This window comes from Schistocerca gregaria, chromosome 2 (assembly GCF_023897955.1).
Source record: "Schistocerca gregaria isolate iqSchGreg1 chromosome 2, iqSchGreg1.2, whole genome shotgun sequence".
NCBI lineage: Eukaryota > Metazoa > Arthropoda > Insecta > Orthoptera > Acrididae > Schistocerca > Schistocerca gregaria.
The window spans coordinates 64560993-64583048 of record NC_064921.1 but is presented as its reverse complement, the minus strand read 5'-3'; the positions used below and the strand labels follow the sequence as shown (position 1 = coordinate 64583048).

Below are 22056 nucleotides of genomic sequence, written 5' to 3'. Positions count from 1 at the left end.
TTTCGGAACGCCATAATTGTCTTCCATTGCGACGTTTGAAATCTAGCTCGAAGGTGCCTACAACCTGGTGTAAAAGCGTGGCACCCTTCGACTGCATCCTCGGGATCGACAACGCTTCAAACAACAAGATGTCGACAAATGCAGAAGAAAGACCACAGGTCAGAAGTTCGTGCGAGGTGTAAGGTGGGTTAATGACGTCACATTGGCACCACAATTCTGTTCAGCGCCATAATGGACGCGTCACGCAATGTAAAGATCGTCACACCCCACTTACCCACATTTCACCCCTTCTTTTTATGTCTCTGCTTTGGGGGTCAGCATCACGACACCCATCACTAAAATCAGGCGGGTTTTTTATGGGTAGCCGAGGAAAACATTTCAGACACATGGCCGCTCAGAATCGACATGACATGCCCCAGGGGTGGCGTAAAGAGAGTCAGTGTAAACACCCTTTTCCTTGGGCACCGTTTCCCATAAATTTGGCCGTCGAAAACGACAGTTCGCAGTGCCAAGATGAATTTGACAACGTTCTCGACAAGCTATGACACTCCTGGTACCCTCAGATGTTTCACTCCTTCTCTATGGACATTTGGGGGAGGAAGGGAGCGACCATTAGAGACCGTTCAAACCGTTCGACGAAATCTGAATCTGATCCTAAGCAGCAACGAGTTTTTATGCATTCTCAGCCGTCCTGTTTTGCACTCTCCTGTGGTATTATCACAACGGCGGCGTGGATGGGAGGGGGGAGGACGAGGAGGGGGCGGGGTAAGGGATGTGTGACACTGACACATGTGAGAACAGGGACGACCTGTGAAGTAGTCCTAGGCCCCTACAGGCAGGCAAACCCTTGACACGGCACCGATTCCAGACACCACCTTTGAGCCAAATTTCAAACTTTTGCGTCGCATTGGGAGACGATTAATGGTTTCGAAAAAGTGGTCCTTTAGTTGTGTTGTGTAGCATACGCATGAGTAAGATATTCTTGGAAACGGTGGAGTATGCATGATAAAATAGTTTACGTAGTGACAAAGAAAAAAACTTTTAAGGTTCCATTACGTAACAAGATTTTTCATATTAGGACAGAGTGTGCCTAAAGATAAAGGATTTAAAATTTAAAACAACTGTAATCAGTGCAATGTACGTATTTAAGAGGGCAAGCCACAGAATGCTATGTCGACCATTGGTAGCGCTCTTGCTCTACTTCCGGCAGCAGGATGTTTACGTGGGTGCTCATTTGCATGCCGGCGTCGACGAGACACAGCGCCTCAGCGTGAGCGTACGGAGCATTTCTGATGGACGAGGCTGTAGGAAGACTGTGACGCAGGGAGGTGGCAGTTTCCAGCAGCATTCGGGGCAAATGTCACCGATTTTACTGGGCGTAGATTTCATTTATCCGACGAAAGGACGGGTCACTTGCTTCGACTGGAGGGAAGGTGCAGAAGGACATCGGCCGCGTCCTTCCGAAGGAACCATTCCCTTATTTGCCAGAGGTGACTTAGGGAATGCATGGATAGGCTCGAATCGGACCACGTGAAAAAAATTCAAACCGTCGCTCTCCCGAATGCGAGCCCAGTTTGTTCTTTCGATTTTTAAAGGATACCTGACCGACTGTCTCGAAGTTTATGGTAAACTATCCATGTGTACAGAAGTAAATGATAGCGGAACGATACTATGAATGAGATCGTACTAAAAACGTAATGTTTCAAACAACCATAACACAAACTAGTGTTTCTGAAGAAAGAGATTATATATAAAGCCGGGTGGGACGGGCCGCGCGTGAAGATAAATAAAACAGATTTCTCTCAACACCTGCAGTTAGTGTCGACGTGGCGCGGCCGCTTCAGTTTCAGATTCTTGAGAACTCGGGCTGTAGTTGGATTAAAATCGCTTTGTGGTTGGGACCTTATAGCGCGCCGCAGGAACGAGTGTTTTCTCACTGACGTGAGCATTTCCAGTGGCGATCCACCGCAGCGAAGAAGAGCAGTTAAACATAGAGACCGCGATTAGAGGACGAATGCCCACACCACTGTGTTCAAGAAACCGCCAGTCGCAACGTTATTTAGAGCGATTCATAGTGTACCAGCTCTGTTGACCTTAACATTGAACTGGAACATACTTTACCTCGCTTCAACAGCGTCATTTCGATAGCTAATTTACTTATAACAACAGGACAACCAGAAACACTTCTAAAATGCGGTGTACCGTGAGTGATGTGGTCGAACGCTTGAATAACATTTTAAAAATAATAGCAAGACCAAACTGACAATTCTTAGCAACAAGTAGAGACGTCCAAAACCGCCAACAAGCTAACGTCGCGTTTCAATTCAGGGGCAATATTTCTTTCGACAACCTCAAAAACCTCAATTCGGGGGCAATATTTCTTTCGACAACCTCAAAAACCTGTATTTTCTTTACCTAGTGCCGTATACTTAAGCATATTCGGCGTTATAACATAGAGCTGAACCAATACGAAAACGAACGATGTAACTTTACTCTTCAGCAGTTATACTGTTATATAACTTTGTTCCTAGGACTCAACAAATAATTTAAAGAGAAAAATAAAATCGTAGCATAATGTGTGAAATGGAGAAAGCTATTTCTATTCTATTCTATTTATTTATTTATTTATTTTTGACGTAATATCTTCAAGTGATTAATAACGGGCGTCAAAATTTGGTGCGGTCTTGTACAAAGTTTCATCTCTTTTTTACTGCATCCTTGAATGGAATTTCGTCACACATAAAAAATAACACGTTGCCTCCCCCGGAAAATTCCACCATTTACAAATGTGTTGGGTTTTCTGTCTGATGCAGACAATGTTCCTCAGTAAAATTCACAATTTATTTTAGTAAATACGTCTCATTCATCAGGCATAAATGCGAATTGTCACTATTTGCATGTACCTACATCCCCCCCTGCAGTACTCTCACAGCAATTTCTGTACACTATAATGTGCAACAATTCAGTCACTTTGAACAATTTGGTTCAACTGTGAATTTAATTTTTTGTATTTTCTCAACATTATTTTAATTCATTCCATTTCAAACACACTTTCTCTATCTCTCTCTCTCTCTCTCTCTCTCTTCTCTCTGTCTCTCTCTCTCTCTCTCTCTCTCTCTCTCTCTCTAACACACACACACACACACACACACACACACACAATCTAAATTAATCAAAAATATATGTGATTAGCATGATGTAAGTGTTCGCAAAGCGGCACAGCATGTAGAACCATTAAAAAAATACTTAGGCAGATTTACGAGTATTGCAACTGACAGCATGTTGCAGTAACAGATATTATTAGAACAGCCCACATTTAAATAAAAAATGTTGCTCTCTGACTGTCGAACAGCATGAAACAGTTCACAGGATTTTTTAAATAATGAACAGACAGCAATTCAAATCAAAATTATTAACAGCCTATAGAAATTGAGTGGACAAGACCAGATATTGAAGCACCGGTAACGAATATGACGTCCTAGGCAGCTTAAAACAGAAATGGACACAGCCAGTTAATCCAGATCTCATTACAAGAACATATTTTAAATTGAGTGACACGAGAGTTGCTAACGACAGGCAGATTTTTTGCTGCTATGACAGACCAGAGGTTTTCTAATAAAACGAAAATATTGCATGAGGCTAGTGTCCCGTAAGCTCTCGTATAGGCCTATTACTATTAATGATGCGTACGATGAGAGCTGTGTAATAAAGCGCAACCTAAAGTAAAAAAAGACTCAGAAGGTGTATTTGAACACCATTCAGGTGTATTGACTCTTACCTTCCTTCGACCTATGAAACCTTCCTTTGACATGTGAAACTACTTCCGCAACCAGTTTCTGGGAACTCTAGTACAGAATGGTATTTTTTATATGCACCAAACAGTGCCGCGGCTAGAGGTAACAGGCAGAAGGAAAAAAAAAAGCGGAAAAACGGTTGCTGCAAAACCGTTAGCCTTTCGTCCATTAGAATGACATTTATCTACTCAAGTACCTGTCCTGCCATGTTTAGGTTCACATTCCTTGCACCAATCAAGCTCCAGTGTTGCTTTGTTTCTGTGCTAAGCCTTTAATTTAAAAGGGGCAGTCAACAAAATTAGCAGGCAGTCATTCATCCAGAACATGTAAGGCATGTAAACTTAGCGATAAGATTTTAAAAGACCAAAATAATACAATAATGGGTTACTGGTTATGGTGTACGGTCAGTTTTGTTAATTTCTCTGCCTTGCCAAAACTATCATGATATGTACGTTATGTTATAATATAGGTAATTTCGTACTGAAAGAGTGACCATCGTTTTTGTGGGGCAATTCTTTTGAATGTGCGCCTGTAAAAATAATGTGTAATAGCATGTGCCTCATTACCTGAACACAACTTTTTTTACCGAAAAATATTTCGTCATAGTAATGGCATCAATATTCGACATTAAGGCTATTTCAATTTACTTTACCTTTTCTGTCTTCGGAGACAACTATCCACTTCTTCCATTGATCTGTACTGAAAGTAGCACCCAACTGTAATAACACTAAACATAGCTGAGTATATCGGCTACTAGACGATTTGGATTTGTATTTCATTTATTCATTTTGTATTTTGGCGGTATTTTCCTCATAACTGTTCGCAATTTACGGTTTGGCTGCTTGATTTGCAGGCGCATTTAGTGCCGTTATTATTTATTATATTTATCTCAGCGGGGCGAGGTGCATAGTAGTGTAGAACCTGAAAGGTTTGAGGTTAGACGGTATTCCATGTTTTATACGTTATATTCTCAAACATTTCTTTGTTGAAAAGGGGAGGAGGCGCGACTGTTTATATTGGTGACATGATGCTGGTGTGATCGAAATTTTGGGGAGTAAGCTATTACAATTTTTTTTATTTTCTTGCTCCATAACACCGATAACAACAGTAAATTTCCGCTAAACACCCATCACACTTACAGCAGCAAAATGAAGGCGTCTAGTAAAAATTGTACGGAACGAATCTCTGAAAAGAAACGTCTTAAAAAATTTTACGGCTAAAAAGGAAAAGAAATGAAAGCAAGATTTCAAGATTTGACAGATGTCTTAATAGAATTATTCCCAAACTCTCAGTGCCAACTCGGCAGCGATCCCCATTTATTATTACTAAGCTTTTGTTCAAATACAAATAACGGCAGCACACAAATTATCTAAAAAAAATTTTCCAGTATTTCAACTACAAAAAGAAAAAAAATATATATGGCTCAGTGATATTCAGGAAACTTACAAGAAATGACGATGACGGATGCAAAGAAACAAAATTAAATACCCTCCTCAAACTGTAAAAAAAAAAAAAAATTGGTAACTTTAGAAGATAGTCTGAAGGAACGATAAAGAAGGAGGAGAAAAAGATAAAAAAACCAAGCTAAGATGTACATTGTAGGTAATTATTTTATTTGCTCCGACTGAATAAGAAGCAGCCGGTCTCTTTTTTAATACAATTTGGCTTTTATAAGATTTCTTATTCACACGATTATTTACTTGACTTATAATATCAGTGTTTGTAAAGAAGCACACCTTTTAGATGAAAATGGCCATACCACTACTAAATAAATTTTTGTATCTTGCCGAACAGTACTGTACTTTTATCTGGTTACAAAACGGTGAAATTATCAGAGGTTAGAAAATAAAGCGTTGTAGAAAAATAGGAAAGACAGCTGAGTAAACGAACGTTATTATTATCAAAATCACGAAGACAGACACTGACACGCTGCATTAGAGACACGTGAAACTGACGATAGAATTTTAAAACCCAAAATATAAGCGATTACGCGATAGAAGTTACATGGTAACTAGCCAGTCTTAATCACACAGTCCAATGCAACGAAACAAACCAATTACCAGTTTCTAAGCGGAAAGATTCCCCATCAGTCACCAACACGCCTTTCATAAAAGACGTTCTACAGTGTATGGTGGACACCGGGAGGTGCGATGATATTTTCAGCATCGTGGAGTACTGGTGCCCCTCAGAAACATAAAATAAATTTTAAACTTTTTTTATTTACTCCTCAAAACCTAAACCACGACAACATGAAACTGCTAAAATGAATCCAAATCTCGCTGCCAGCAGCTAAATGGAGGTGGTTGCATCTAAAATTAGATCTTTCAGTCACAAAAAAAGCACCATTGCGGAATCCAGAACACGGATATTAAATGCTTGGAACAGTAAAAGCTGCAGAAAAATCAATGTATTCACTAGTAGTCAGTAAGAAGTTCGAAGGTTGCGCCACGCTGTCGTCACACTGCCAACATACACGAATATAAGTTGTACAACTACTATGTTAACTGTCCCACAAGTGTGCTCACACCGCTAAAACATCTGCATACAGTTGAGACGCCAGGTAGACAACGCAGTTGCAACCTACGTTATACTTAAACAGACCAAGCAAGTATGATGATTTTTCTTCCTCTTTTACCGTCACTGTCTATAAGTATACTCGGATTCAACCTAGTGCCAAACTAATGAGTCGCCAGTCTGTCGATAAGCCAATCCAAATTAGTCTTCAAACAAAAGTAACGAGAACAAAAACATCATCTGACCTTGACACCGGGGGCGGCATTTACTTCTACGTGATCACTTTGTGATTCACTATTAGATGCTTGACACAAGGTGGAGCCTGCATAAGTAGATCAATGTTTTTAACTTTTTTTTTAATCCCACGGGATAGAGAAGGGAAGGAAAAAAGGAAATGTATTGTCTATAATAGAACATACAATCACCAGTGATCTTTATTTTATAATCACCGTTGCCAACTTCAGCCCATATAAACAAATACTCGTCTGCATTCAGCTTCTTCTTCCTCCTTGTAGAAAGAGTAAATAGCTTATCTGGCACCAAAGTTTACCGCTACACTCCGGAATAGCGCGTAGGAAAAATGAATACCTAAATATTTCGGTGCGAGATCTGATTTCCATTTCATTGCTTCCTATATAAGTGGGCGATAAAAAAGGGAAAGTGCCTTCGTTTTATTTATTACTATACCACCTTCCTTATGATAACCGTGAAACTCTCCCCTACTCCGTCCTTCTTCGAAATTTTTCAGTGACTTTTGTCAGTCCTATCTGGTACCGACTCTATACTGTAGAAAAGGACCAACGAGCGTAGTGTCAGCATTTTCTTTGATATATTTCATACGCCTTTTAAAATTAGCTGTCAATAATGGGAGTTTATAGTTCGCCTTTCCTAAAACAGTTTCTATACGATTGTTTCAAATTACGTTGTTCCTAGCTGTAATCCCTAGATATTTATCTAAATCAGCAACATCTAAATTTGAATAATTTGTCCTATAACAAAAATTTGACGGAATTGACTTAGTTCTCATGTAGAAAAGTTTCACAATTTTTATTATTAAAGGTCAACTAGTAATTGTCACACCTATCAGATACCTTGACTAAATCATTTGTAATTAATCTTGATTGCAGTAGACAGTAAATTGAAATAAAGTAACCAGGATGGGTATATCTTCTCTCGTAGTAATTATCTTCAGTCAGACAATGCAAAATAGAGCAGCAATCGATAGGGAAATCAGTCGTTTTTCCAAATCGATTGCTGCCTTTTTCTCAGTTGTCCATATTCAACGTCCTCTGCGCACAAAAGGTCATGTGGATTCCAATCTACTCATCTCATATTGTTTTCTGTTGTCAGTCATGTAGAACAAGGCTAACAAATGATATGTCAATTTCCTCTTGGAAGCACAAGCGCAAAATTTAAAATGTCTTTGGAAGCATCAATGAAACCATACGTGGAGACTTTAAGAAGAGATTCTTCACCTTTACATAAAAACGCCTCACTTACTGCTAATGTAATGACGAAATGCCGAACAATTAAGTAGATGGGCACTTCCGAAAAGAATTGTGTCAAACAAATATTGGTCATTTTATGTAATTATTTGGTTTTGAGAATAATTGCCGATTTATTTTAGAAACAGACTGCTGAAATCGCGAATGTGTTTGTGAAAGTTACACACAAATGTGAAGAATAGAACCTCCTGGACCGTATAGAACGAGCAGACGCGGTTCCATTGTGGTACATACGTGAGAAGCACTACACGAAATCGGCACTGAAGATACTTCGAAAATAAAAATAAAAGATAAAAAAATCGAAACGCATCTCACAAAAATGATCAACTTTTTATTTACCCTTAGAGACAGCATTTATACGTTAAGACGGGTCTAATAATAAATATTAATATTACATCGGAACTGAAGCAGAAAAGTGTATTTTTATAAAAAAAAATAGTCTTTCAGAAAGAATTAAAATAGTTTATCAAAAGTAATAGAAGCCGAAGTAAATTAACTGCAATGTCATTGTGAGAGAGATAATCCTGACACGAAAGTAACGTTTTTAGTAGTTTGTCTTTGCTGGTCTACCTTCCACGAGCACTTTTTATGTCAGAGTTGTTTCTAAATGTAGAATCATATATTAGATGTAAGACCTCTCATAACTTACTTGTCACAATTAATTTAATGTAAATTATGTAGAAGGTCTTGTTAGATGTAGGAGAGTGTCTGCCAACCTTAATATTTCCAGGATAAATGAATAATTAATAGATGAATAAATAAATCGAAAATAACAGGAAGAAACTTTTTCAAGAACGCAGTACTAAATATAAAAGGTTTTCAGAGCAAAATAAATTATATATCATGAAGAATGTGGAGAGACGAAAAGAAAGAGAATGGGGAGAAGATGGTGTGAGAAAGACAGGACACAGAAACCTTCAAAGAGGAACAGAAGCTGTTACATTATGTTGGTTGGTCGATAAGAAGATAATTAATAGATACATTTCACGTCTGGGCTGGAAGGAAAAAAGAATACAGGTATAACGTTTGGCGTTCACCGACGATATTGTGATATTACCGAAATTATTGGCAGAGGCGATTGCACAAACAAATGGGTATAGCAGATTTAGAGTTGTCGATCGAGAAGACGAACATCGCCACAGGTTTTGCATGTATGATGTTAGAAAGAGGGAAAATTCAGCGGGTAGAGAAATTTAAATACCGAGGAGATCGGATGCTAACTCGTTTGACAGAGAAGAAGCTTTGGAAGCACGAATAACCCAGCTAAATTTAGCATGAAACGTCACTATGAAAGTCTACAATAAGCCGAATTTTTCTGTCACTGCAAAATTTTGACAATACCTGACATTTGTCCAGCCTGAAACCTTATACACAGCTGAATGTCTGAATATCGGATGAACAGGAGTAGTTAAGAGGGAAGGACTCTCAGTGGAATGTTAGCATACCGCAAAACACGAGAAAATCAAAATAGAAGAAGGACAAAAAACTTACTGTGTACCCATATGGAGAGAATTTCGGATTCCATCCGGAAAAGATGGAGCATGTCCTTTAGCTACTTCCTTCGAATGGATCCAGGGGCTGACATATAAGATCCTACAGTTTCTTGCGAACAAGTGATCCAGAGTACACTGGATGCAAGAGGTACGACCGAGCAAGGTGGCGCAGTCGTTAGTACACTGGACTCACATTCGGGAGGACGACGGTTCAATCCCGCGTCCAGCCATCCTGATTTACGTTTCCGGTGATTTCCCTAAATCGCTACAGGCTAATGCCGGGATGGTTTCTTTGAAAGGACACAGCTGACTTCTTTCCCCGTCCTTCCCTAATCCGATGAGACCGATGACCTCGCTGTTTGGTCTCCTCCCACTAAAATAACCCAACCCAAGAGGTACGAAAGGTTCCTGAAGAAGCGGGAATATAGGACACACAGATTTTTGCAGCAAGGTGGCTTTCGGATAAAAAGGTCTGGATGTCAAAAGTTTCCGGGACAGAATTAGACCCAAAGCAAAAGCATGATGGGCAGAAGACAAAAAGAATGCTGCGAAGTATGAGCATGAAATAATATTGTATAAGGATGATGACAAAAATAAACGAAGAATTAACTTAGCCGTCAAGAGGGCGCGGATACTACCAACCCTATGCCATACAACACCCTAAACAAAAACAATAAACAAAAAACAAAAAAAAAACAGAACTATCTTTCGGAGAGTAAAGTGGCGTGAAAACTAAGGGATCAATAAATGGCAACCAGTTCTAGAAACTACAAGCTACATCTAACAGAGGGTAATAATCAGTTGCTTGTATGGGGTCCTACATGCGCGGACCTCAAGTGTAAAACTCTACCAGGTAAAGGTTTACCATAGCTGTTGTCAACAACAAATCCGATACAGTTCGTACGTTCACAGGTAGATACAGTACTGCACTAATTACTGATTCACTTGCGTAAGAAAAGACGCAGAGTGAAAGACCATCTACAGAAACAAAAAGAATAAATAATAATACACAGACTGACTTCTCAAACAGATGAAAACGGCCGAAAGAAGCAGCGTTACGCCCACGTACACGGTCACCCAGCCAGTCTTAAGATCTGTGTTCACAGTCATAGGGTTAAATAAACATAGGTAATTGTGACAAAGGATTAAGAGTTAGTTATTGTTACAATTGATAAATTCATTGCATGACACACGTTCTTCTGATATTCAGTTTCTTGGATATGTAAACGCGATGTACTAAATACTCATAGTAGCAGCAAAGGACACTAAATGACACTAAATGACACTAAAACATTTAATATATTTCGTTTTTATTATTGCTAAAATCCTTGCCTTTATGGCACGGTAAGAGCGTGCGTGATACCAAGTAATATTTGGAGAAGACAATAATCAACTATGATCCTACCCCCGCAGAACCCCTCCCTGGATCTGCGCTGTTCCGAGGTAGTCAAAGCGAAACTACCTATTTTACTGTCTGTTGAGCTCCGTGGCTGCGAATTTTATTACTTTAATAAATACAACAGCCGATCATTTTTATACATTTTATTTGTCCCGATACCCGTCACATTGTCTTTAGTTCGTGTAACACATTTTTAAATCTTCAGTACCACATCACTAACACATCGACTGTTCTGCTTATTTTTGCAGATGTGCCAATGAAGACTTAAAAATGTATTACGAGAACTGAAGAGGAACGAAAGCCCGAAACGCATGTTGGGACAAATACAAATATAGCAAGAAGTGGCTGGCTGCTGTATTTGTTGAAATAATAAAGGAAAATAACAAAAGTTCGCGAAATTTCCGGCGGTGGAACGGCGCGTGGCGCAAGCTGTGCGGACTTACCGGTGCAGGTGAGCTCGTCTCCGACCAGCGACCGTATGGAGAACACGCTCTTGGCGACTCGCGTCGTCAGCACATCCGTGGGCGGCTTGACTTCGCTGTCCGTCTCTGGTAGCGGCTGCAACGGCCGCGTGCTCAAATCCATCTTATCCCCCTCCTGGTAACTCAGTCCTCAGCGCAGGTAGATGTCCCTTTGCACTTCTTCTACAGTACGTTCCTAGTTACAACTTCCCAGATATATATTGTACAGTACGATCCTAGTTACAACTTCCCAGATATATATTGCACAAAATACGGTCCACGGAGCAGCTATTCTGCTCCTAGAAATTTCATCCCAAAATTTAAACAAAATGTATGTTTGCCAGATATGAGGATTTGCGTATCAAATATTGCAGCACACCTTCTTCTTCTACATATTCGAAACTCAAACTATAATACATTAACCGACAAACTTCCGTCGACAGGATTGTGTCACAGAATTCAGGTGCTTGTCGATCGATTGCAATCGTCGTTTCTAGAACAGAGAATTGACAAGCTGTACTACTGTACTTTGTCCATCCGTCACTCCAGCCAAACTAAAATTAAATCTCTGTCACTAGAGAATCATTCCAATTTACAAGCTGCAATACGGCCTTGAGATATCACTGGCGTTGTGCACAATGCACACAATACATGTTTTCCTGTGCGTGGACTACTCAATTATGAAGTTTGTTACGGGGTTAACCACTACACACAGTAAAGCGGAAGTACAAGGTCAATTTCACTGCACGCCGCAGATTGGCGTCACTGATACGCAGCACAGCTGAGGCGGCGACGACTGTCCGGAGCAGTGACCTGCGCACCGTAGCAGCACCGGCGAAGTTCACAAATGGCGGTGTATCGGTCGTCAAGGTCTTGCGTAACTGCCAATGACAGGGCCTCGGACGTCTTGCTGTGCGCTGTCACTGCCTCAGCGTGCTGGTCGTCCGTCGTGCAGCGCCAGACTGGGTGAGCCGACACGAGCGCGCTGCCCTCCCCCTCCCAAACGGTTTCCGTGGCAACGGTAGTTGGGCGATAAATTTTCACCGCCGCCTCTCACTGTTCCCTCGCGGCCTGCCGCGAGCAGACTGCGCCTGGCACGCGGCGGACGGAGTTCCTCCCCACACGAAACAAACGAGGGACGAAAAAGGAAAAAGAAGACGAGCGACGTCAAAGATAACAGCTCACGAACCGCTCCCGCCGCGCACCAATGAGAGCGCGGTCACCGCCCTACGCCATTTCAACGATCCCCTCCTCGCGGCTGACGGAGCCCCGCCTACCGCTCTTCTGGCCACGCCTCGAAAATGGCGGTGACTGATACCGCCAGCCACTGGCACCGGGAACCTGGTCGCCCTCTTTTAAATGTAATTATCTCTTTTCTTTCTCCCCGAAATAATTTCAAGGAAGGGGAAGACTCTACCCCATTATAGAAAGACATCTGTTCCCTTTAACAATATTTCTCCATCCGCCTTATTCGACCGAGCGCATGAGAAATAGCTACTTTATTCTGACTTCCGCTGTATCAAAAAAACTACCGCGGAAATAGCGATTTATGAATTTTTTGCGTGTGTCTTGCTACTTGCTTCTTGGGTGACGGACTTGTACTTCGTCCACTGCCTTCTAATTCGTAAGAAGAAAAAAATTTAAAAATTAAAGCATAACATTAAACTGACGTCTCGGAAACGCAGAGAATCGGACAATGACACTGTCCAGGAAACAAAATAAATATATAGAGTCTGTCTTTTCATAACACAACGTTACACGTTCGTTGCTAACATGCGACGTTCCGTAACGCAATACTGAAGCGATAGCACGTCAATGTGTAAAGATGACACTTAATCACGTCGCAACTTAAACCAACGTTACTCCATGGACAGTCAAATGAACAAGGGTCAAGTAGCTACATCTGGTGTGTGAGGTAGGCAATGGGAAATAGAGTGTATCGTATTTAATAGCGAAAACTGACACAGGTGAAAAAATGCCATAGGGCGAATCAGGTTAATATGGTAACCGTGGTAAGACATCTGTTTGCCCGTGCTACTTTACTGTGTCAAGGGAGCATAGCACTCAGTAACTCATTGCTTCCTTCAGTTCAAATGTCGAAAGGTAAGGGGTGGGTGCAGTTGTAACTGACATTTCTCACTTTGGATGCCAGACAACTGTACGCTGTAAAATAATCGCACGTGTATTTTAAAAAGAATAATACTAATTTATTATCATTTCAATACTAATTTATTAACATTTCATGAACCGTAACCGTGTGTTTATCGTGTGTTCTATATGTTGAAGTAGGTGTGCGTCCAGTTACTTCCCATTTGCTGCCATTGTGGAATTCTTATTTCAACTTGCATCTCACCACTATATCTAGGAAACACACCGTACAGATGGACCCCGGTAATAACGTTTTTTACGTTTATTTATTTGCAGAGGATATCTAGAGACCTCAAAATAAAGGGCACAGAAGTGACTGAGGCCAGATGGCCTTTTAGTCAAGGTACAGGCCGGCACCTTTCAATCTACGAGGTCTGTTCAAAAAATACTGGAACATACGTAATTTCGTGCCAGTGGTGTGTTTGTGCGAAATGCAGTTGGCATTCCTGCACATGCCTGTGTTTGATGTGTAACTGCCAGAAGTTTCATTGTTATATGTCTGTTAGTTATTGTTCAGTGCTGTACTGAGTAGAAAGTTGTGTCGTACAGTTTGCGAATTTCGAGACGGCAGAGTTAGGGGAGCAACGCGCCTGCATTAAATTTTGCGTGAAACTCAAGAAAACCTTTACAGACACACCAAATAATGCAGGAAGCCTACGGTGATGGGTGCTTCAGCCGTATCGGTGTTACGAATGGTTCACACGGACTAAAAATGCCTGGACGGAAGTTAAAGATGCTGATGCCATGCTTATAGTTTTCGTTGACTTTGAAGAATGAGAAGCAAACGGCCTGAAATGTGGCGAGACACTTCATGGGTCTTGAAACACGATAACGCACCCGCACATTCACCCCTGTTGGTCTGGGCCTATTGCACAAAAAAACAAAATCGCTATGCTGCATCATCCAACGTACTCTCCAAATCTGGCCCAAACGGACGTTCTTCATTTCCAAAGCTGTAAACAACATTGAATGAACAAAGATTTGCAACGATAGACGAGATAAAAGAAAATTTGCAGACGGCGCTTCGCGATATGCAGCAAGCGGCGTACCAAAACTGCTTCAGGAAGTGGAAACGGCATTCGGAGCGGTGTATCAATTGTAGAGGAGTATTTCGAACATCATGTGCAATACGAAATAGGCAAGAGCAGAGAATTCTTTTGGACAAAGTTCCGGAATTTTCTGAAGAGACATCGTGTGCAGCGATTTCAGAAGGTAAGTCAAACATGTCGTCCCACGCTAACACCATTATGCTACAAGAGTAGCGCATTGTTAGAAGAGAGTACTCCGATGTGAAACACTAATGTCGCTGGAAAACGCCATAACAAATAAGAAGCTTGAAACATAAAGCAGAGTTTTTCTCGTGCCCAACAATGCAATACCCCACACGGCGCGCACAGCGTGTTCGATGGGAAGTTTCGGAGCATCGGCAATAAAGTTCAGATCCTGCACCAGGCAGTTACCAACTTTTCGGCAACATGAAAGAACAGCTGCATATGGGGCGTGGGGGGTGGGTGGGTGACGTTCACACAGTGGTCAGTGGTTCTCCAATGGCTGCGGGAGCAACGAGCGGATTTGTGGCAATGAGGAATTCGACAATTGAAACACTACGACCGTTTTTACAGAGACTTGCGAAGTGTGTTGAAAAATAGTGTCAAGTAATAGTGTAGTGCAGCATTCAATAAAATTTACTTACACTAAACTGAAAATAAACAACGTCCAAACAAGTCTCGAAGGACCTTAACGGTACTGACCGACCGCTGTGCCATCCTAAGCCTATAGCCCCCGCTTGCCAACAGCGCTCGGCGGAAGTCGTTTTACATTTGCAGAAAACTGTCCCAGTCATGCATATACCAACGTTGTGGGAGGAGCATGATGAAATTAACGCCCACTCTCGTTCATTAAGGTAATATCTCGTACTGAAATAAGTCGTTCTCAGCTAGTCACGTTTTCCATGTATCATGTAAGTGATTTTTAATCGAAACAGTGGCTATTAAACAAACGTTCGCAATTATATCGGAAGCAGCTCGTTTTCGTACACATGTTTATTAGATTGTTTCTGCTCCTATTATCGTGTAGGTCTACTTTCATCCGTTTCAGCTTTTAGTGCGGAGACGGAAGACAAGTGGGCTTAAAAAATTCGATTTTTAGATTTTAGCATATTTGGAATGGCTGATCTTTCCTGCGAGAAACAGTTTTTGTTTTAAATAAATACAATTTTTTCGTGAGATATGATGGTTTTCCTGACGCTCTGTGCAATCTGGCATTTAAATGCCACGCCTTCCTTTCTGCGCCATGCAGAGATAATGCACAGCATTCTTTTACTCCTAGTATATTATTTCATGCTTCTATTGTTTTATCGCTTCAATTTTTCCTATCCTGTATCTACTATCGATATACTTGTCTGTTGGCACTGACAATTTTACTCAAACTTCACTGCTCTCGGTCGTTAAGTGCAGGCGTTGGCCACTGCGTTGTCCTGGCGAGAGGTAATGCCTGAAACTTGGTATCCTTGGCTTGGCCATAATAAGAAAGGTAGGGAATATACAAAACATGAAAACAGCTGTTTGGGCTATCTTTTTTGATAAACTTTGCACAAATGAAAATCGAGTGCACGGTCTTTGCCCGAATGATCCTGACACTTGGAGCAAGTACAAGAGAAGTGCCAGATATGACCGCAAACATTATTTGCCTGCATCAGTAATGAATGTAATTAAACCCATATTTAGAGACCTTTGTAAAGGTCCCTTGTTGAAGAAATGACCTCATGGGAAAACCCAAAATTTAAATAAAAGTGTGAATTCTGTCATTTGGTACCGGTTACCGAAAACTGTGTTTGTTCAGATTACAACCCTCAAATTTGATGTTTATGATGCTGTTTTATGCTTCAGTGATGGTGTAATTTGAAAACTAGATGTTTTGTAATTATTGGGCATAAAATCCAGTGGAAATAGTACAAAATCCTTGGTGCAAATAAGTAAAGAGAGAATCTGCAAAGCAGATATTGCTAATTTAAAATGCACAAAAGAAGCCAAACAGAGGAGAAGAGGGACCAAGAGAAGAAAACGAGATCAGTATGATTCAGATGATGCTCAATATGGTGCAGGAGAACATTAGTGGTAAGTAATTCTCATCAATAACTATACTATCATTGCAATATTAAACTTGTAATGGATTTTTCTGAAAACTACATCTTTTTTACTTTCAGGTACCAATATTTGATAAACTAATGGGGTTAAAAACATGAAATTTGGTCAATTAGTACTGCAAATGGTAATACGTTATTACAAGTAAATTGGGAACCGCCAAACAATCATACTAGTGAGTGAAAGAACAAATTTTTTCTTCAAAACCATAAGAGATATTATGTTTATTTTACTTGTAAATTGTGGCTTATATGTTTTATGTATGCAGTAAAAATTTCATTGTTTTATCACTTGTTGTTCTTTTGAAAAGTGTATCTATTAAAAGGGTAAGACATCACTTCCGTCTCTGAATAGTGTTGCCATTGGTTGAACTCACTGGAACTGCGGACGACGGGGCTAGTTCACCAGCCTACCTCAGGTGCGATGCGTGGTGCGTTCATGATTGTTTGGGGGTGGTACGTATTTCCTGTAACTCCGGTTCTAAGGATTTAGAATGGTTTTGCCAGCTATCGAAGTCTCATTCACTTCGGCGTATGTAATACTAGCGTAGGTCGTATAAGCAGAATTCCGGAACATGGGCTTCCCGAACGCTGTAACTTTCTGAGACCTGGTGTATCCCAGTGCTTCAGATGAGGAACCGCCAGTGCGCCATCTGCTGGGATGCTTCTGTAAATGACGAACACGTGGTTTAAGGATTCTGGGTCGTTTTCCCATTTTATTTTACATTTAATTTCACCAACTACTGTAAATACTTAATCCACATCATAAATCGCTAATCAAATGTATAATCACAGTTGTCCACAATTTTCTATAGCTATATGAAAATACGACTCGTATTAGATTCTAGATGGCGGGTTGCAAGAGGGTTACAAATAATAAATAAGTAAAAAATACACACCACATATTGGCCAACTTACGTGCCAGATAAATGTATAGTAGCGAGTGGGTCTGAACACATGTAAACGTACAACGGCCTTCGCATTCAAAGAATTTATTGTATATTATTTACTACTTCGCTGTTGAAATTAAGAAAGCGGTATCTTCAAGTGTAGATGATGCGGTTTTATGTTGCCGTTATTAAGTCTCGTGACCACCGGTAGAAGAGATGGGAAGGCTCATGAAAATTTGGACTCGTCTATCATATTAATGGACTATAAATAGTGAAGATTATGTCGAAAATATGTGTCATGATTACTGGAAGACATTTGCCTTTATGGATGATGAAGCCGAAAACCGAGTGTTGTCAGTCCGTCGCACATAGCCCATCACTGGGATCGACTACTCAATTGCTAGACGATAGTTCTACTCTCGCACCACACAAAGTAGAGCAGATACTGCAACAATACTCAATGAGTCGCAGAGAAACAAGAAGCTGAAGTTTCGTATCAACTAGGGCCTAGGCGGTCAGTGCAGTGATCACACAAGCGAGTAAGATATAGTGTCTATAGTCACACTACCTCCTTGTCAATGGGAGTTAAACTTCGATCTTTGTTTCTTGTTGTACGTACAATACTGAAGTTCCATTGTCTCAAACACACATCAATTAGTGTACGGTCGTAACTTGTAAGTTGAGTGTGATGGTACGTGGAAATACATCTAATTTTAAAACTCTGATATCCGTACTAATGGTGCTGTTACTGGTTTTATGACAACTATAACATCTGTAGTCACAAGCGCAATTCCAGTGGACGCATTCCAACATGACATGAGCATAGATTATTATGGCATTATGTGCCATCGCAGATTTTTTTTTAGAGATTTTTTTAAAAATGATCTTAAGTCGTAACTGTACAGAAACCTCATCCGAGGCTTCCATTTTCATTTCGGATGCGTTCAACTTTTATGTATTCTCAGGTCGAGCGTATAAACATTCCTGCTGCCTGAATTTTTCAGTTTTGTTCATCTCTCGCGTCCAACAATCAGCTCCGTAAATGATTGTAGGACTGCCTAGTTTCTATCAGATTTTATCAGTGAATCAACACTAGCTTTGCTATCTAAGTTTCTTGTAACTGAGCCGCATAAACTGGACGAGAATCATTTAATTCTGGAGTTAATGTCCCAGGAACTAGTAACGCCTTGACTATAACCAATGTATTTTAAAATCACTAACCTTTCCCACAAATTTTACTCCTAGTGAGGCTTTTGCTCTTGTAGCTGTTTCCGAATGAATACTTGTTTCTAAATTTTGTATACATACTAATGTCTGTATGTTTTCCGTACGAAGTGCAGTTTATGGACTGACTCTTGCAAATCGTCTCCTGACTCTGTTATAGTTACCTGGACTTCTGCAAAGAGCAAGTTCATTCTTGGTAGCTCTATCAAGCCGCATAATTCCACTCAATCAGTAGACCTGCTATAAACGGCCCAATGAGGACAGAACAGAATCTATATCTTCAAAGCCTGAGACAAGCAAGCAAGTTCACATGTATATAAAAAACGGTGTCAGAACGTAGACATCCAGCCCTGCTCACACATGCAGCTAGAGTGGCACCACAGCTCGTGGCATATCGTAATGGCGCAGTCAATTAACGTTCATAAAGGACACCACAGATTCTACATGGTACCATGCATTTTCAATATAGCGTCGGCTGAGACGTTTCAGGTGGATATTAATGTTACAGTGTAGGTTGTGGATCATCATCTGAGGCGAGAGCAAAAGTATGGGAAACCTAAATGTTGGATACGAAACGGATTTGTGGTAGGAATAAACTAGAGCTTGTATATATCATCTGCAACCACATCATTCTTCCAACGTTATGAATGTTATTAAATGCTTTAATGTAGGCACATCGAAGAGTTTTAATTTCTACTTTCACGACTGTCACATCACACACGTGGTCTATTTGTTGCATACAATCCACAATTTCCAGCAGTGCTTAGTCTCTCAGACCACTCTGACGACTCTTTTTTTATTTAATCTTTATTTTATGTATATATTATGTTCATATTTTATTTATATATTCCCAGATTGAGGGATCCTTCATTAGTTTATAAATACTGTGTATGAAGGTTCCTCTCTCTCCCACCCCACATAAGCAGACACACACCTACGAAGTAGATAACATCACATCACTTACATCAGGTCGCTCCTCGCGTATATAATGCCGAATGCTTTGACTTTTTTGCAGTGAGGAAATGAAAACACACTGAAATCGGAATGGATTGCAGCAGCTATTGTGCCATGTAAACTGTGACAGAATGCTGTTGTTTCGGAAAACAACGATAAGAGAAAAGTTGAATGACGCTTTTCACTGCAGTGGAATTTTAGTGGCGTCATAAGTAGAACCGGCTTTTAACTTTTAGCTGCTTTGCAGAAAGTGACACCAGTGCACTGACGCCACCGAAAAATTTGAACTTGACACCCGTCATTGCGGCGCCAGTGTAGTACGCCGGGAGTAGTGGCGTTTGTATTTGTGTGAGTGTGTGTGTGTGTGTGCGCGCGCGCGTGTTTGTGTTTGTGTGTGTGTGTGTGTGTGCGGCTCCAAGGGGTCTTTAAGTAAGGTCCTTATGTTTTTATGTTTTGTGTTTTATTACTTTAAGTAGTAATAGGCTGCCTAGTACATGAGCAGCGCTATTGTCGTTCAGGTTATTACTGTACATTCGAACTAAACCGTATAAAAGAGTTGTGATTGTATATCACGATACACACGGCGTTACGCTGTTACAGATACAAAAGGAACAGAGGAGAATGAAACAAGCAAATAAACATCGTTTGGTAAACCAGTTGTTCCTCCGATACGAGGTTCTATGACTGAATGTATCAACACTTTACAACAGTGTCCCCCAGGGTCCAAACTAGAGACATGAACTTGTGGACAAACACATTACAACAAGCGTCTCACACGGCCACGCCACATGTCAAGGCTGGCTTCATCGCGTCTCTTCATCGTTGCCTGAACACGTTCACAAATTCCAGGCGTGTTCGAATGCACTGACAAACAACCACATTGAATTTCCGGACTTCATCGATGTCTCCCATAGGTGTGGAATATACCAAAGCTTTCAAATATCCGCACACAAAAAATGCCAGCGGCTTCAAGTCGGGGGACCAAAGAGGCCATGGTATTGGAGAGCCACGACTGAAATGCTTGTTGTCGAAATTTTATTAATTAGCAATTAGATATCCGGACAGACGATCAAATCAAACGGGAGCAGTTTATCACTTCGTAATTTACGTCTCACCTTAGGTGTTACAAACTAAACAGCGTTGTAACATTGGCGTGACTACACTTGTGCATATGTCGTATCCGAGAAACCATCGGTTTCCGAACCCATGCTCGATAAGATTATTTGCTTGTTTCACTGTCCTATTTTCGTCTCTTCTACCTAAGAAGGATGGTCGAGTAACAGATGGGACACTTTTGCTTCTGGAAGCAGATTGTTATAATTCAGGATTCCAATATACTATATTGTTTCCCATTCTTTTGGCTACGAATTCCTCTTTATGAATATAATCTCCGTCCAGTGCGACGCTGTTACTCTACCTTACTGGGAGGGTATGTATGCCCGCATGGTACCATTTCTTTCTTCACCCTGTATACAGACATAAGAAATGTTTCGGAATGCAGGATGATCGTTTCGAGTGTCTGCTATGGAGACTATGTATGTTAGGTGAAAAACATAATTTCACTTACAGAGTATTCAAAATATTACAACTGGTCATACTTACTGAAAGTAGTACTTTTACCATTTCAACATTATTAAGTTTTTAAATTATTTCTGTACTATGCCAGGTACTTTATTTTGAACTATTACCCATTACGAGTATTTTTGACCGATAGATGTTATGTTCAGTATTTAAAAAAAATGTATTTGTTGGCTGCACGTCGTTTAACAGACAATGGATAGGCTACGGCAGCATAATTTGCCACATCAAAATATTAAAATATACAAAATTCTTGCAACAAAAATTTCTAATACAAAACGAAAACAACGGCGTTCCGAGGAAAATACTCAGACGGATAAAAATCGTTTTGGACAATTTAGTTGTAGAACAATTTTGTTAACTTTCTTATTTATGCTGTGCTGTGCTATAAGTTTTGATAATGACTCTGATATTGAAAATAAGATGCAAAAATTCCAAGCTGCCTGTGATACCATTCGCAGAACATTGTGCCATAAACTACAAAAAGAGACCATCATGAAATTCTATAAAGTGATGGCGATTCCTGTATTACCTAAAAAAATAGACAGAAGAGGTGAGATTTCCAGGGAAAACGAAGCGCTGTAGAAGAAGAGACATAATTGAAAATGAAGGTACAAGCACAGAATTAAATATTTTATATATGAATTAAAAAATTCAAAATCATCGTGAAGATTGGAGACAACAGCTCATGAAGAATGCCATGACACAGAATTCCCCAGAAGATCCCAAACTACAGGCAAGCTGAATTTTCTGGCACCGTGCAGTAATTTACAATTAAAGATTCTCTTCCTTTGGCAATAATGGAGGCAATCAAACCTGCTTACAGAGATTTGGCAAATCCTGAACTATTGAAGAAGTGTTTACGTGGGAAGACCCAGAATGTGAATTAGTCTTTCAATAATGTTGTGTGGTGCTGTCTTCCTAAAAATGTACTTGTTGGCCTTATGACTAAAG

The 22056-nt window shown here is 40.4% G+C and overlaps 1 protein-coding gene across 1 annotated transcript in view; it reads right to left on the bottom strand.

The window, feature by feature from the left end:
- Window positions 1–11575, bottom strand: part of LOC126335639 (retina and anterior neural fold homeobox protein 2-like) — a 330502-nt gene extending 318927 nt beyond the window's left edge. Inside the window, exon 1 of the mRNA XM_049999096.1 lies at window positions 11149–11575. Coding sequence (XP_049855053.1) covers window positions 11149–11290 — 142 coding nt within the window. The 5' untranslated portion in view covers window positions 11291–11575. The remainder of the gene's footprint in view (window positions 1–11148) is intronic.
- Between the last annotated feature and the right edge of the window lie 10481 nt (window positions 11576–22056).